This window comes from Perna viridis, chromosome 2, assembly GCF_037379345.1.
Source record: "Perna viridis isolate PV_CMFRI_1.1 ecotype Kerala chromosome 2, ASM3737934v1, whole genome shotgun sequence".
Lineage (NCBI taxonomy): Eukaryota > Metazoa > Mollusca > Bivalvia > Mytilida > Mytilidae > Perna > Perna viridis.
Window position 1 is genome coordinate 19,007,165 of NC_142446.1, and position 16,795 is coordinate 19,023,959.

A 16,795-nucleotide genomic window follows, 5' to 3' on the forward strand; every position below is an offset into this window, starting at 1 on the left:
CAAGTAGTGCAGCACAATATGAAAAGCCGACTGTACGTCGAAAAACGTCTACCACACTGGCAAAATATTTTGTCGATAAAAAATTATAGCATCTTTTTCGATATAATTGGAATTTTATAAGGTATGAGGAATTACTTCTAAGTACTACGTATTTTTTTTTAGGTATATCATCTTTCTTATAGTAACAACTGTTTTAAAATAACATTAAAAAATTGACAAAAATATAAATATTAGGAAAAAGAATGTTTTGCGACTCAAGTCCATTGTAATGACGTCTTAATGTGACAAAATTGACAGAATATATGAATCTTAGCAATTTTAAATGCAAGAATTATCAAAAGTTTCCTCATTTGTTATATATTGAAGTCCCTAAATTCATAATTAACATTTACAATTCTTTTTGATTAATGTTTAGTTGTATCAAAGTAATCAAAGGAACCAAGGTTATAGCGGTAATCAAAAGAATGTAATCCAGGGACAAAGACCAGACATGGAAAACAGACATTCACAACAAAGAACATAAAGTAATTAAAATCATACATACAAAGTAACAAAAGTAAATGAGCAACTCGGACTCCACTAAAAACTGGGAGCATGGACCAGGTGCACCGGTAGGGTAAGCGTCCTCTGCTTTTCTGGAAACACCCGCCGACTTGCTCATAAAGTCAAGTGCGGGGTAGACAAACGAGGAAAGGAAAACTATGACCCGTTGAATACATCAGTTTTCATGGTGCTGATGGATACACCACAACGATCCACGAGTTCATGATGACGACCATAAAACTTCTGTAGTGATGACTTCAATCTTGTAGCAACATAACCCTGTTCCAGAAGCCTGGGTAGTTTCGACAAGCTCTGGCATAACGTATGAGTTGTGATATGAACACTCCATACGCAGGAGCCGAAGGGATGTTGCCACAGATGTAAGGAAAGTTAACAATTCTGAATGAAAAGTCATCACGTTTGTCGTAAAGTTTGGTCAATAGTTTTCCTTTACCATCGATTTCTAAGTGTAGGTCAAGATATGAGGCTGACTTCTCAGTGTCTGTAGTATCCCTTATCTTCTTTTGGGTAGATGCGATGTATCAAATCCCCGAAATTAAGATTGTTTAAAGATAATACGTCATCTATATAGCGGAAACTGAGATTGAAGGATCTAGCCAAACGATATTCTTTCTTTCTGATCAGATCAGCTATAAAGTCAGCCTCATAAGATTGAAGGAATAGGTCAGCAAGTAAAGGAGCACAATTTGTTCCCATTGGAATGCCGACTGTTTGTTGAAAAACACGTCCAGGAATGCCGACCGTTTGTTGAAAAACACGTCCATGGAAATTTGATCTCTCTGTAAGTATGTACCTAATAATGCATTTTTATGGAGGTGCACGCTTACTTCCAAGACTTGTTATTAATTGAGTCATGTACTAAAGATCAATTGGTTCATAGAAATACTACTTTATGAAATATAGTTAATATTCCAAGTAAAAAGGAAGACAATAATGAAAGTTATTAGGCCGAGATTTCAATTTAAAATGTACTTCAAAATTTTATTCAAACACCCCCTGTACGTGTACTGGTATCGAATGCCCCTATATAGAAGGACTGTCGACCTGTTTAACGTGTTAATGATTCATTCGAAGACGCTACACACTACATCTATTATCATGAAAGTAAATTTTATACAATTGCAACTTGATCGACAATGCATCAACGTTATACCAAATAAATAAACTTTTACTACAATGAAAATTGAAGATTGATAGTACATGTATTTTCTTGCAAAATCGATAGACGACATTTTAAAGAACTTGAGATAAAGGGTACTACAGACACTGTAAATCAGCCTCATATATTGACCCACACTTGAGATCGACGGTAAAGGAAAACTATTGACCAAATTATACAGCAGTGTGATGACTTTTCAATTTGTCAATTTGTATTGTCAACTTTCCTTCCATCAGTTGCAACATCCCTTCAGCACATGTGTATGTATTTTCATACCACAACTCATGCGGTATACCAGAACTTTCCGCAACTACACAGACTTTTTATATCGCGCTAGATTTCTTAAAATGAGGCTTCTTGAACAGGGGTATGTTGCTACAAGATTGAATTCATCACTACAGACGTTTTATAGCAATCGGGAACTCTCGGATCGTTATGGTATATCCATCTGCACCATGAGAACTGATTTGTTCAACACACATGTCATAAGTTTCCTTACATCTTTCGTTTACCTCTGACTTGACTTTCTATGAGCAACTCGTCGAATATGTCTAGCAGGCAGTGGACGCTTACCCTACCGGTGCACCTGGTCCATGCTCCCAGTTTGTAGTGAAATGCGAGTTGCTCATTTACTTTTGTTACTTTGTATATATTATTTTATTTATTATATGTTCTTTGTTATGTCTGTTTTCCATGTCTGATCTTTGTACCTGGATTATATTCTTGACTTTCGCTAGAATATTTGTTCCTTTGATTACTTTTAAACACAACTGAGAATTACCGTTACAATAAATATGACCAGTTAAGAACCATATAAACGTATCTATCAAGAATCTATCTTGAAAAAAAGTAATTCCAACATTTGTTGTTTCAACTGACAGTACAAAAATGTTAAAGAAGGATTTCGTGCATTCTAAATGCCAACTGAAATAAAATCATATGCTCTAACTTTTTAAAAATGTACAAGTAGGAATAACTGCATTTAGTTTATATTTAGCAATATCAAATTCAGAGTGTTTAATTTATCAAGCAGTAATTTAAAATAGTCAAGTATGTTGCTAAGCGCTTGTAATTTTCGGAAGATTAATTTCAGGAATGCGATTAATTCTATTATGTAATAAACAATATGACTTTGCAGAAATAGTTAAAGATTCGTTGTTAAATTTAGTGTGATTATCACACTATTGATATCGCTTTTTTTATTCCGTGAATTTCGAGCCAATTTGCAGATTTACAGAAATCTGAAGTACTGATATAAAAAGGGGGAATTAAGTCTATTTAACACCTTTGATCAGATTAGATATAGCGAGCGCGCAAAAATAACGCGTAGACTACAGCATCTGTTCCGACTCAATAATAAAAAAGGATCTGCTTTGTTGTCACATCATTAACATTATAATTTCTTAGAAAATGTTGCCAAGTGATTCAAACAAAGTATATTGGTTGTCACGTTCATCACGTCAAACACCAGAATACTAACAATTGGTCAATTGCATTGTACAACATATTTTATACCGAGTAATCCCAACACTCATTCAAGGCTGACTTGATGTTTCATGTACATGTCTTTGTTTGCATCAATAAAAAGAAGAAACAAGTAATAATACAGATTAGTTTTTAATTAACTTTAAGCTGTGAGCAAATTACAATGTAATGCTTGTTACATACTATGTTAAATATCAAAGGCAACATTTATTGTGCAATCATTTAAAAATGCAGAATCTGTAACATATTGCTATATAAATGTAATTGTTTCAGAAGTCTTTGTCATCAGTCACCAGAGGACCACGATGGACAGAAGTCTCTGCATTCTGGTCCTTTTAGGATTATTTGCTTGTGAGTTGATTATTAGTTTCGTATAGCAACAAATTTAAAAACATAACTTTTCTTGTTGTAAAGGACCTTTAGCAAATGATGTACGACATACGTTTTATGGTAACATTCAAAACTTTGAACAGTACATTTCCGCCGAATGGTAGCACTTAGTTTGGTCTATTATATATTCATTCTGTTGACCTTATATGAAGGTAGTACGATGAATATATGAAATATAACGTTGGAATTGGTTTAAAAACAAAAAAAAAAATGAATACTTAAGAAATCAGTATTGAAGCACTTTCATACATGAACGTTATACAGAAAATATATAAAATTGGTATGTTAAGGGCACTCCAATTGATGTCAGCAGTCTCAGTAGATATATGTTTTTTGCGAGTTTGAAAAAAAAACATTTATATGTACTGAAAAGCGGAAATCATAAATATTACTTAACTAATTGTTTTAAAATATCAATTTGACACTATTTCAGATTGTAATGCTGGGCTAAACAAAAAGTATTTCACTGGTTATGGATACAATAGTAAGTTCATTAAAAACAGACAAACTAAAATTGTATCTGTGTTTTGAACACTTTAAAATGCATTTTTATTTTAGTAATAACACAACCATTGGCATATCAATGGTATAATAGGTAATATTTCCAACGAAATACATGGAATATTATTCACATGCAATGCTTATGTAGTCTTGAATACATATTTAGTGTGTTCAAACATATACAACACTGATTCATCATCGCAAGAAAACAAAAAAGATATATTTTGGAGTTTGCTTTAAAGCTGCAATTTTGTAATTCGACTGCTACTCTCCTTTTGGGCACGAGTTATTTTTTTAATCAAAATTTGGACAAAAAGACATTTTGAGAAAAACATAAACAATAGGTTGTTACATAGTCTTAAACCGAAGTTATTATTATCATTTTTGGACTGCTGATAAAACCGAATGGATTTCAAGTAAATGATATGTATCAAGGCTACTACTAATTATTCCTCATACCTATTTAAGTGGTGTAAGAATAGTCAAGGAAGCCGTGGTTCTAGTGGAAATCAAAAGAACGTAATTGAAGGACAAAACCAGATAGCGAAAAAGGACACACAACAAAGAACTTAAAATAACCAAAATAGTAGATACAAAGAATCATGAGTAAAAGAGCAACTCGGACTACCTCTAAAAAACTTAAGTAGGAAACTTTTTTGTTATTTCTTTTCAACTGCTTAATTATGTCCGAACTATCCCATTCAATATGTTGACTGATAACATGAATTGATCATATACGTACTTTTGTATCATGGTATATGAATGTTTTTGTAGAATACGCCTACAGTTACCAACCAAAAAGCTATCTGGACATTTACAAGAGTCAGGGTTTTAAACAAGTTGGCAATGTCATAGTGTACAGAGGATCATGTAAGTGTGGATGTAATTTTCGTAATGGTAGTCACTTTGTACGAATGATTTATCTATTAATTTTAGGATTTGTATAGTTTTCGTTTTTTCAGGACTACTTTTTATATTTTGCCAAATGTATTAAGTACCAACCTATATAACGATTAAACTGCAAATTGAGGAAGTGTATATTTTCAAAAACAAGAATGACAACTCTTGCCAAGTGCCAATTACGTGTAAAAATTATATAATTTTGATCTCAGAAGTGCAACAACCAAATGTAAAACTTATACTTATTATGTAAAAAGTAACAGTTTGTGAACCAGAAATAAAAGTTATTTCTTAGGGCTTTTGTCATGGATGATTCATCTTCTGTCTGATATTTATAAGGGTTGCTACATGAATTGAAACAAGAATGCTTGTTTCACTTTTCAATATCTCTTAATGCCTTTTTTTAGATTATGATATAAAATGCAACGTTAAAACATTCTACATCAAGCTGAATGACTGCTATACCAAGTACAGAGGACTTAATTACTGCCTGTATCAGCTGTCTAACACTGGTTATCTATATAGACGGTTCACATACACTACTGGTTATCACTGGGGAGTATATTGTCGAAACCATGGCATCGTTTACCAGCATTATTGTAAGTTTTGTTTAAATATCAAGCGATACAATGCATTCACCATGACTTTTTTTACTAGAACGAGTAATTACAGTTTGTGTTACTATTAAGTTTAGTGAGTCTCTAATGGAGGTTTGGAGGGGTAGGTTGTATAGAAAATTACTTAATGGTGTGGGACTAATCTATGCCTTATGTCATGCAATAAAAATAACGATTTTGGATTTCAGATTATAAAATACTTGTCAGGAGATCAGTTTTTGTGCAGTATATGACCAAATGTTATAACACATACCATCATGCTAGCTACTGCGTTCCCTACTTAGTTAGAATGCATATTATATCCAGTAGACAAGAGTACCATGAAAGAGTTACTGTAAGCAAATACGGAACAAGAATAGAAAGGCTTTACAAAGCATACCACGGCTGGACAATTGTAAATGGTGGATTCATATACAATGGACATAGTAAGTTTCTTCTTTCTTTAAATTTTATTTCAAATATTTGAGTCATGAGAGGCATTTGTAACTAAGTAAAACGAACAACAAAAAGATATAATAGTACCGAATGTTATAAAGTAGTCGAAATTTCAAATGGCCAAATTAGTTTAACTTGTTAAATTACAACATAACAATATAAAGTTGAAGAAGATAACACTTTCTGTTTATCCGTTACACCCTTCATTTCGTTCAATATTTTTCATCGTAATCAAAATGTAAAACTAACCGCAAACTTAAATCATAATTCCCAATGCGGTTTAATCATATGATATCCTGGTACAATACCCTTGCTTGTAGTTCCGGAACAGTCTTGCTACTCGGGTTTTCAGATTCAGGCTTATGGTCTACGCAAAGGCAATTTCTTTAGTCCCTTCTTGTCAAACTAAATTCAGACTCTGGATGATTTAAATGGCTTCAGTTCAATGCAATCCGAACAGGCTAATTCTTCTACTTCTATTTGATTTAACTACAGCTTTCCTGACTGAATACTACTAAGACCTTTACACGAATCTTTATATAGATCCATTTTATTAATTTTAAATGACTATTTGGGTCCATATTTTTTGTTCTACGGTTCAAGCATCAATAACATGTGCATCATCATCATCATAATAAAAAAACAACAACAACAAAACAAACAAAAGAAACAAAACAAAACAAACAAACAAACAAACAAAAAAGATGCAGCAGGGTTCCATTGTCTTGATGTACGTCGTTGTTTCTTCTTCAGGATATAAATTAAGTTGTACTAAGAACAACTTCTACAATAAATACAACCTGTGTTATGGCAGCTACCACGACAGAAACAAATGTTTCTATAACCTCCAGAAGCAACACCTCTTCGTGGCGTACGCACAAGGTAGGCAAATACAGTACACTTACATACCTTGGGAAATTCACCATTATTTGCTACTATTATTATTGTTATTGGTATTTATAATCAAAATAAAAGTACATTTGTTTGTGATTTGATTTGTAAATTGTTCCTGTTATTCATGATTCTTAGATTATTTCATTTTCCAAAGAAAATAATAAGGTTGCAAAAATATATCAAATTAATGCTATCCTCACTTTAGAACTTAACAACTTTAGTATTAACACTTTTTCTATTGACCTAGTTTTCCACATAAATATCAAGGTTAATATTTTTTTGGTTTTCCTTTATTGTAGACTAACATCAGTAAAATGTTACTTTTCTTTAAGCTTCTGCATCAGCAGCCTCTCATGCCTCATCAAATGGAGCTGTTTCATCCGCACGTGCACATGCACACGCATCGGCAAGAGTTATTGTATTCCCATGGAAAATTGTCAACAGAAGATTCACTTGCAATAATAGAGGTGTTTTATTGTATTGAAGCATTCGACATATTCAATGATATATTCAAACAGATTCTATATCAAAAAAGATAATGATAAGCATAGTTTAAGTAAAATATCTTTCCGTGAAAGAAATTTTTTTATAGAATTGGATTTTCAAAACACAAAGTGACTAACAATAAAACAGAAAAAAGATGAAATAGTATTTGATGTGTAAGAGGTCTTACAAAGCCGATTTAATAATAGATTTCAAAATAATAAGGATAATAATCAGCAAACACAATTATATTGAGTTTTTGCACATTTTTTTATCATTTAGTGTTTGTTTGTTTTTTAAAAAACAATTTGATTTTACAAATATGATTCTTTCTACAGAGTCCTAGCTAGATTGCACAAGAAAATGTCATGTTTAATAGTAAAAAATCGAATTGTTTAGAATAGTCTATATAACAGTAGAACAATTTACACGATGAGATATTTAACAATATCACGTTTCATTAAAATTGTTGCGTACATGTATTTATTTTTTTCCTCTAGTTTATCAGTTAGATTGTACACAGGAAAATCTCTACAATCGATGGAATCTCTGCTATAGACATTACTACAATAGAGACAAATGCTTTGGAATTCTGTACGGTCAAAAATTGTTTCATGTCTACGTAGCTGGTAAGTAATATGATTAATTAGATATATTCGAAGTGGATAACGCAGCTTAAATGTACATTTAAGGATTGTTTTCAATTGTTGGCTAGATTATTGGGTATTAACGAATTTGGTTTGGTTTATATTCAATAATCTGACCAAAATTGAATACAATTAATATACTTTAATTTAAACACACTAGAAAACAAAAATTAAATAGAAGAAACATTTTTTCTATTATGAAATCGACATTTTTTAATACGGATCGCTTGTGTCATTATCATCAATCGAAAGCATCATTTGCAATTTACATACATATTTTTATGGTTATGGGGTTCCGTAATTAGTGGGCGTGGCTAAAATATCCAGTTAGGTTATACGAAATGGACAATAATGCTTGATAATGCTGAACTATTCAGAATTTCACCGAAATTAAAATATATTTATATATCAGGAAGCTCCAATTAAAAATGGCTGATTATCTTATTTACGTTGTTCTTAAGTCGTTAATACTATTAAATTTTGTTTGACTGAAATCAATTAAGCACTATCAATTACTGAACAATACTGAACAATGACATATTGGGACATCATTTATGTGTCTCTTAACGTATCTGTGTATCCCATATATATATTTTCAGCTTCGGCACAAGCACATGCTAAGTCCTCAGTTCAAGGTGGAAGTGCTGTTTCTTCAGCAAGTGCACGTGCTCATGCACATGCTGTTATTGCATTCCCGTGGCCAATTTACCACAACAGATTTACGTACAATAGAAAAGGTAAGTTAAAAGTATAATATCTGAATAATGATCAACTTTATGTTTGTAAAACTACTGACGAGGATAAGCAAAATTCAGTTTTTAATTATTCAAAAGAATTAAAAAGACAAAAGGAAAAAAAAACATTAATATTAATTATACTATCTAAAATGTCAGTTTTATACAAAATAATAAATGTTTTCAGGGCATAATCTTAATGGCTTACGACTTGACCAAAGCTTTACGTATCACGAGTTTGGTCTATAGCCTTTTATGGTTCTTACAAAGAGGTATATACTAAAAATATCTGCAAATAATTGAGTAATAAAAAACTGTAATATTTGAAATATTTCATTTCCGATAAAAATCAAAAACATTTATTTTAGTTTCAAATCTTTGCTGATCTTTTTTATACTTTCATTTTTTAAATACTTTCATTTAAGTATACCAGTTAGACTGCACACAGAAGAACTTATATAACCAATGGAATCTATGTTACGGACATTATTACAACAAAGACAGGTGCTTTGGAATGTTATATGGACAAAAATTATTCCACGTTTACGTTTCAGGTAAGTGTTCAAGAAAGTTCAATGTTTAAATGAAATAAAAGGGCTAATGTCACATATTAAGTGTTAGTGTTTTGTTTGTTTATTTATTAAACAATTAATGAATTTCTTATTTCATTCTGTGGCTCTATATGTAAAGTCGATATTATGTATAGTAACCGATGTCTGTAAGACAGAATAAACACGTTATTTAGTTATAAGCCTACATTTCAGTTCCACGGATTATTTTTCCTAATTATCTTCATTCTTTTGTCTGTGTTTCAAAAAGATTACAATGATTCAGTACAAAAAGCATATTTATTTAGCAAACTTAAAAACACTAAGTAATTTTACGCAGTCTTGTGATATATTTTTCTCTGCAGTAATGCCTATTTTGACCTCATGGGAGAGAAAACCTAGATTTTATTGTTTATTTCAAAAAAGAGAATAATGAGTTAATCAAAGTATAAGATAACGCTACTGATTGAAATACATCGAAACAACTCGGCCTTTCTCGATACTATTATGAAAAATTACTTATTCACTGGGTGGAAAACGGAATTTGATGCAGCGGAAATGCGATTTAAAATTCTCTCTCTCTCTCTCTCTCTCTCTCTCTCTCTCTCTCTCTCTCATTGATTACATTGACTCTAATAATCAAAGAATTTGACTATTTAATAGTTCAGAAAATTCATTTAGAATCCTGCCGAACGACACATGTTATATCGGAACAAAACAGATTGACCAAGAAATCTGGAAAACCTTTTTTATATCATATTTTATAATATTTTAGCTTCTGCACAAGCACACGCACAGTCATCAGCACGAGGTGGTAATGCAGTCTCATCCGCACATGCACATGCACATGCACGTGCTGTTATTGTATTTCCATGGAAGGTATACAACAACAGGTTTACATACAACAGAAAAGGTATTTTACTTTTTAAAATAGATATTTCAATTACTAGTTTTGGAATACAAAACTACCAATCACATATATTGTACATCATTTACACGTGTCAAGGAGAAACTTCTCATCAGCAGCATTAGAATCAGATATATAGAATTATCTAAATCTAAGAATTTTCAGGACTACACGTAATAAGAGCCTTAAACGCATATAACATCTGACATCCGTTTGTATTCAAATTTCTGATCAACGTTTAGTGTTGTATACCTAACATGAAACAAACAAAATGGTTATAAATGGCTTAATATCATGATCTCGTGAATCGTTACAATGTATCCATCTGCACCATGAAAACTGATTTGTTTAACGTGTCATAGTTTTCCATTCCTCTTTTATATACCCGGACTTGACTTTTTATGAGCAAATCGGTGGGTGTTTCTAGAAAAGCAGAGGACGCTTACCCTACCAGTGCACCTGGTCCATGCTCCCAGCTTTTAATGGAGTCCGAGTTGCTCATTTATTTTTGTAACTTTGTATATATTATTTTATTTACTTTATGTTCTTTGTTGTGTTTGTCTGTTTTTCATGTCTGGTCTTTATACCTGGATTGCATTCTTTTGATTTTCGCTTGAATATAGGTTCCTTTGATTACTTTTAAGTAATATAGGATTAAACAATGTTTTTCCAGAATTGGACGATATGTTAAATCGGACAATCCACTCACAAACCAAATAAAAGTCCGAATAATCCCAATCCTCAACTATCTGAAATATATAAATAGTGTTTTATTGTAGGCGCTCATTTAGTGAAAATGACATCCAAAATTAAAATTGAATTGCAAATGGCAGCGTTCAGTCGACATCGTGACGTGGTTGTCAATTTCAATATTCAAAGTATTTATGGGGTACTGATAACTATATTCTTTCAAAAATTGTAGTTTTGAATATACAATTCCGGAAATGAATAGAATAAAGCGGATACTACCGTTTTAAACCTCTAAATGGCTCTATTTGTTTTTTGATTTACTCTGTTGTAAAAACTGTCATCGCTGAGGTCGTTAGAGATTAACAAATAATCATAACGCCCGAAAAAAGCATATGCTAATTAGATTGGAATTATTAGCGTATATCACAGGTTTTAGCCAGAAACAACAAAAACGTGGTTCCACCTATCATTTCCATGGGGGAATGCGAATACCAAATCAGGACCACTGCGTCGTTTTCAACAGTTTAACAGTTCGATAATTTTCTTATTACCCTTTTATTGATAATCATAATTGATATTCAATATTCATTAAGAAGTGCAATAAGGAAACTATCAATACATATGTAAATATGTTGCTCTATTGAGACACGCATCCGAGATAAAAGAGTCAAACAACACTTTCCTTATTTTTTCTCAGTATACCAGTTAGACTGTACACAAAAGAACCTATACAACAAGTGGAACTTATGCTACAGACACTATTACAACAGAGACAAGTGCTTTGGTCTATTATACGGACAAAAATTGTTCCATATCTACGTTTCTGGTGAGTGAATAAAGAATGTTAAAAATCAATAGATAAAAAATCATATATATTGCAAATTTCGATATCCTGTAGACGTGTTTCAAATCGTAAGCTATTATCAGCAGCATTATAATCAAATATATAGGAAGATATTCATCAACACATTAATTGTATACAAGCGAGAAGTACTCAAAACCACAAATATCAAATTATGAAGCCAAATCCATCACTGATATGTTCTGTATGTGGAATACAAGGAATGAAGTCTCGGTGATGTTTTAAGTATTTTGAAGTTTGAAATACTGCAAGTTTTGATGAATATGATAAATAAATTCTGATATAAATCGTGGTCAGAAAAATCTGAGTACTGGGTTTGTGAATTCCCTCGGGAACTTTTATCCACCAGCAGTTGCATAGAGACAAAGTTTTTAAATACAAAAATACCAATCATATATATTGCAAATTTAGATATGCCGTTTACTTGTTTAAAGGAGTAACGTCATTGCAATAAGGAATAATTGGATCACGGTTATATTCGCTTATTTTTATCGTCTAATGTGATTTGTCATTACAAACAATATAAAAATAGAACATGTGGATTTTTCTTTATTGTTGGATCAAATCACTAATGTTGCTGAGTTTATAATTGCGAAAACGATATATTGTTTCTACTGACAGATATAGAAATGTTTTAGCTATACATACATTGTAATACTTACAGCTTCTGCACACGCACACGCACGGTCATCAGCACAAGGTGGTAATGCAGTCTCATCCGCAAGTGCACATGCACGTGCACATACTGTTGTTGTATGGCCATGGACAATATACAACAATAGGTTTACATACAACAGAAAAGGTAATACATGTATTTAAGGGAGTTTGTTCTATATGTTGGTATAGCCAAATAATTTACCCAGGGACTTAACATCAAACAATAAAATATTGATCAAGAAGTCGAATGACATAATATATTAACGAACAAATATACTAAGAACTAGTACTTATTATTTAAGGTCAAGTTAAATCTCGATTTTTTTTGTTAACGACATCATACCGCTTACCCGTCTGGAATTTTCGACTGTTTTTTTTTCAAACGTGAGAAGACAAAATTTGTAAAAGCACAAGCATTTATTCTTTTATTTCACATTCCCAAAGTTCCGTGTGTACCTGAAATAAAACAGGAATATGGTGTAATTTAATGTATATATTTTATCTCTTCGTTCAGTATACCAGCTAGACTGTACACAGAAGAACCTTTACTATAAATGGAACCTGTGTTACAGACATTACTACGACATTAACAAGTGTTTTGGAATGTTGTATGGACAAAAATTGTTCCATGTCTACGTTTCTGGTAACTTGATTAAGAATCAAAAATAAAAATTACAAAATAAGTACTTAATGAAACCGTTTTAAGGAAAATGCCTATAATATAGATCGAATGATTTATTTTATTATGAACAATAATAAAATGAAAAAGTTATTTGTGCTATAAGAAAAGCATTTTCACACAGTCTTACACGTCTAAAATCAATTGGCTAGTAAATTAAATGGTCATTGGCAATTTATTTTTTTTTTCTATTGCTGTGTTTAATTACTATTCTTTTCGCTTTATATTGTAAACCATCACAAAGTAAAGTGCGTCTCAACAGAAATAAACTTTATTATTTTTTCAGCTTCTGCTCATGCACACGCACAGTCATCAGCAAAAGGCGGTAATGCAGTTTCATCCGCAAGGGCTCACGCACGCGCACATGCTGTCATTGTCTTTCCATGGAAGATTTACAATAACAGATTTACATACAACAGGAAAGGTAATGTTAATTTGATTTTTCATTTACATTTATATATAGAAGCATAATATGCAATACAAGATTTGAAAAAGAAAAAAAAATAGACGAGCCTTTATCTCATTCAAATATGTTTTGTCAGAAAAATCATCCTTCTGATTTGATTTAACATTATCATTTTCAACCAGTCCTTCTTATTCATGCAAACACAATAAACAAGAAATGATAGGTTAAAATAGTGTTTTTGCTTGCATATAAAGACCCAATTATTAGAATAATATAGACAAATATTACTTTAAGGCGCACCGATAAATCTCTAAAGAATCAGAATGTTTGTAACAGGATTCCATTATTATTTTCTCTAAATATTGTTAAGAAAAAGAAATGTAAACAATAAACGTTTTTGTAAACATATTTAACAGTAATTTGTAACATCAGAACTTAAATTATTTATATCGTATTTTAGTATACCAATTGGACTGTACTCAGAAGAACTTATACAACCAATGGAATCTGTGCTACAGACATTACTACAACAGAAACAAGTGCTTCGGAATGCTATATGGACAAAAACTGTTCCACGTATACGTCTCTGGTAAGGATTTTGTAAGCAGGAAATCAAGTTTGATGGTTATGGGTCTTAATATTTTAAACTCAACAGTATCACAGTCCAGTGTGTAATAGTTCCATAATCATGGTTTGGTGAAAAGACGATGTCGGGGTAATATAAAGTGAAAGTTTTGTTGAATATATTTTAACGCGAGGTCATATGGTAATAGTGCAAGAAAAATGGTGTTACGATGAGCGTATCAGTTTTATAAGGGGTCAGTTTTTCTTTCCGGTATTTTAGTTTGCTATATCTTCTAGTTTGACTTTGAAAGGTAAATTTTGCATGCAATTTGGTCCATTTATACGGCAAAAGTACGAAGATTTTATATCATTTAATATCATTTAAAATTGTAAACATAATTTCAGCTTCAGCACACGCTCACGCCAAATCCTCAGCTCAAGGTGGACGTGCTGTTTCTTCAGCAAGTGCACATGCACATGCTGTTATTGCATTCCCATGGCCAATTTACCATAACAGATTTACATACAATAGGAAAGGTAAAAAAAAATTGTTAGAAGTAAAACATCTAAATAATAAACGTAATGTTTCAAACAAAATGTGCACAAATAAATAGGAGACCAACAATATTTACATTTCGAAAAAAAACTTAACTACTTACAATATCAACCCCCCCCCCCCAAAAAAAAAAACAAAACAAAAAACAAAAAAAAAACAACATACCCCCCAGAAATTGTTTTTTTTTTTCAAATTTGGGTATTTGAACATCGAAAAATTGTATGATAAAATAAATATTAGATGAAATTCTACGATACATTTCAGTTAGAAAACACGCACATAACAAAGTTTATTTATAACTGATCTTGTCATTTTAGCAATTCTGAAAATAATTAAAAAGAAGACTATCGATACATTTGTTTGTTTTATTAGTATACCAGTTAGACTGCACCCAAAAGAACCTTTACTATAAATGGAACCTGTGTTATAGACACTACTATAACAAAGACAGGTGCTTTGGAATGTTATACGGACAAAAACTGTTCCATGTGTACGTCTCAGGTAAGTATTATTTAGTTCTCAACACTGGTCACGTTTTCAATGAAAATATGACGTAGAGCAATAAGCATGATACTTTAAAATCATATTGTAGTCTACCATGATATTAAAAAAAAGAAAACGATATTTGTCTGTGAAATAAATAATCGGTTTTATTTTAAAAATGGTCTTTAAAATTATGTAGAATATATATTTTCTTATTGATGAATATTGAGTTCGGTTGAAGTATTTTTATAAAATTCCTTCACATCAACTTCGACTTTCGAATAAGACACTTAGATAATAAGTAGATATGTAATCGTTATGCTAGAGGGTGCTGTTTACATGAAAGTCGAGAATTTGTAGAAAAAAATATAAAAATATAAAATTTAAAAAGCAAAACCTATCTTTTTACAACAAAATAAAGTTAATCGAACGCAAATAATAAGACAGGCCTGTGACATTCGGGAGTAATACAAAGGAACGAATGTCACTTGAATGTGTTTCTAGTTCACACATTAGAAAATAAACAGAAAATCTTGACAAAATACAAATAAATAAAATATCTTTTTTTCTAGCAAATATATAAACCATTAACTTTTCTCATTGACATGTATCTTATGTACTTTAATCTACTATCATAATACATTGAATATTGTATTCTGCTGTACTATATTTGTATTGTAAATACGTTTCATTGTGACAATGGTATTCATATATGATATTATAAAATCCGTCTAATATGGTTTTATTCAGCCTCTGCTCATGCACATGCATCTGCAAGATCATTCTCACGCGGAGGTCATGCCGTGTCTTCAGCACATGCAAAAGCCCAAGCCTCAGCACGTGTCATTGTATTCCCATGGCCAATATACAACAACAGGTTTAATTACAACAACAAAGGTATTTTTACTTTTCGCATATTAATATAAACCACTTGAGTTTTGTCCGTGTAGTAGCAAAAAACTGATACAATCTAAACAGTAGCAAAAACAAATAGTCAAAAGGAAAGTCAGTATAACAAATTGAAAACCATATCCGTTTACTGGCAAGCACATCGCCAGTAATCTAAAATTGCCAATAAAGTTATTTACCAATAATTTTCTACTCTTCACGATTCTGTAAAATAAATCATGATATCTGCATTCTTCATGTGTTTCGTTCTTCAATATCAACAACTTACACGAGGGGCAAAATAAAGAAGCTCTTAATGGGTTTGAAACACTTTGTATCACATTTTTTAAATAGGTTTCGCACTCATTTTTCTTTGCATTGTTGTGTGTAATTTACTATTTTTCAGTTGTGTATTCTTTTTTCAATTTTGACTCACTTCGTTTAGAATAGATATTTTGGAATCTCCTCTCTTTTCATATTGTGTCACTCTCCCTTGGCGGTGGCCGTAAGGCCACATTTTGGGCATCCCATTCTATATTAAAACTTTTTAATTGTATTTCATTTGATATTATTTCGATGTTTGTCTTTAAAATTGACTACTTGTTACTTATTTTTTTATTCATATGCACGAATACCTAAGACACTTCATAACACATATTACGTTTTGGAAGTTACCATCTTTATTACATGTCCACGAAAGTCTCATTTGTAATACTCTACTTTTTCATATAGATGTGGGTTTGCAC

General features: G+C 31.5%; 1 protein-coding gene across 1 annotated transcript in view; it reads left to right on the plus strand.

Moving 5' to 3' along the window:
- Window positions 1-3,460: 3,460 nt before the first annotated feature.
- The window catches only part of LOC148623938 (uncharacterized), a 44,820-nt gene continuing 31,485 nt past the window's right edge, over window positions 3,461-16,795 (plus strand). Inside the window, exons 1-19 of the mRNA XM_088566648.1 lie at window positions 3,461-3,559; window positions 4,032-4,082; window positions 4,874-4,969; window positions 5,407-5,598; window positions 5,805-6,041; window positions 6,805-6,933; window positions 7,278-7,412; window positions 7,929-8,057; window positions 8,675-8,812; window positions 9,235-9,363; window positions 10,133-10,270; window positions 11,652-11,780; window positions 12,481-12,618; window positions 12,988-13,116; window positions 13,439-13,576; window positions 14,019-14,147; window positions 14,528-14,659; window positions 15,051-15,179; window positions 15,912-16,058. Coding sequence (XP_088422774.1) covers window positions 3,514-3,559; window positions 4,032-4,082; window positions 4,874-4,969; window positions 5,407-5,598; window positions 5,805-6,041; window positions 6,805-6,933; window positions 7,278-7,412; window positions 7,929-8,057; window positions 8,675-8,812; window positions 9,235-9,363; window positions 10,133-10,270; window positions 11,652-11,780; window positions 12,481-12,618; window positions 12,988-13,116; window positions 13,439-13,576; window positions 14,019-14,147; window positions 14,528-14,659; window positions 15,051-15,179; window positions 15,912-16,058 — 2,491 coding nt within the window. The 5' untranslated portion in view covers window positions 3,461-3,513. The remainder of the gene's footprint in view (window positions 3,560-4,031; window positions 4,083-4,873; window positions 4,970-5,406; window positions 5,599-5,804; window positions 6,042-6,804; window positions 6,934-7,277; window positions 7,413-7,928; window positions 8,058-8,674; window positions 8,813-9,234; window positions 9,364-10,132; window positions 10,271-11,651; window positions 11,781-12,480; window positions 12,619-12,987; window positions 13,117-13,438; window positions 13,577-14,018; window positions 14,148-14,527; window positions 14,660-15,050; window positions 15,180-15,911; window positions 16,059-16,795) is intronic.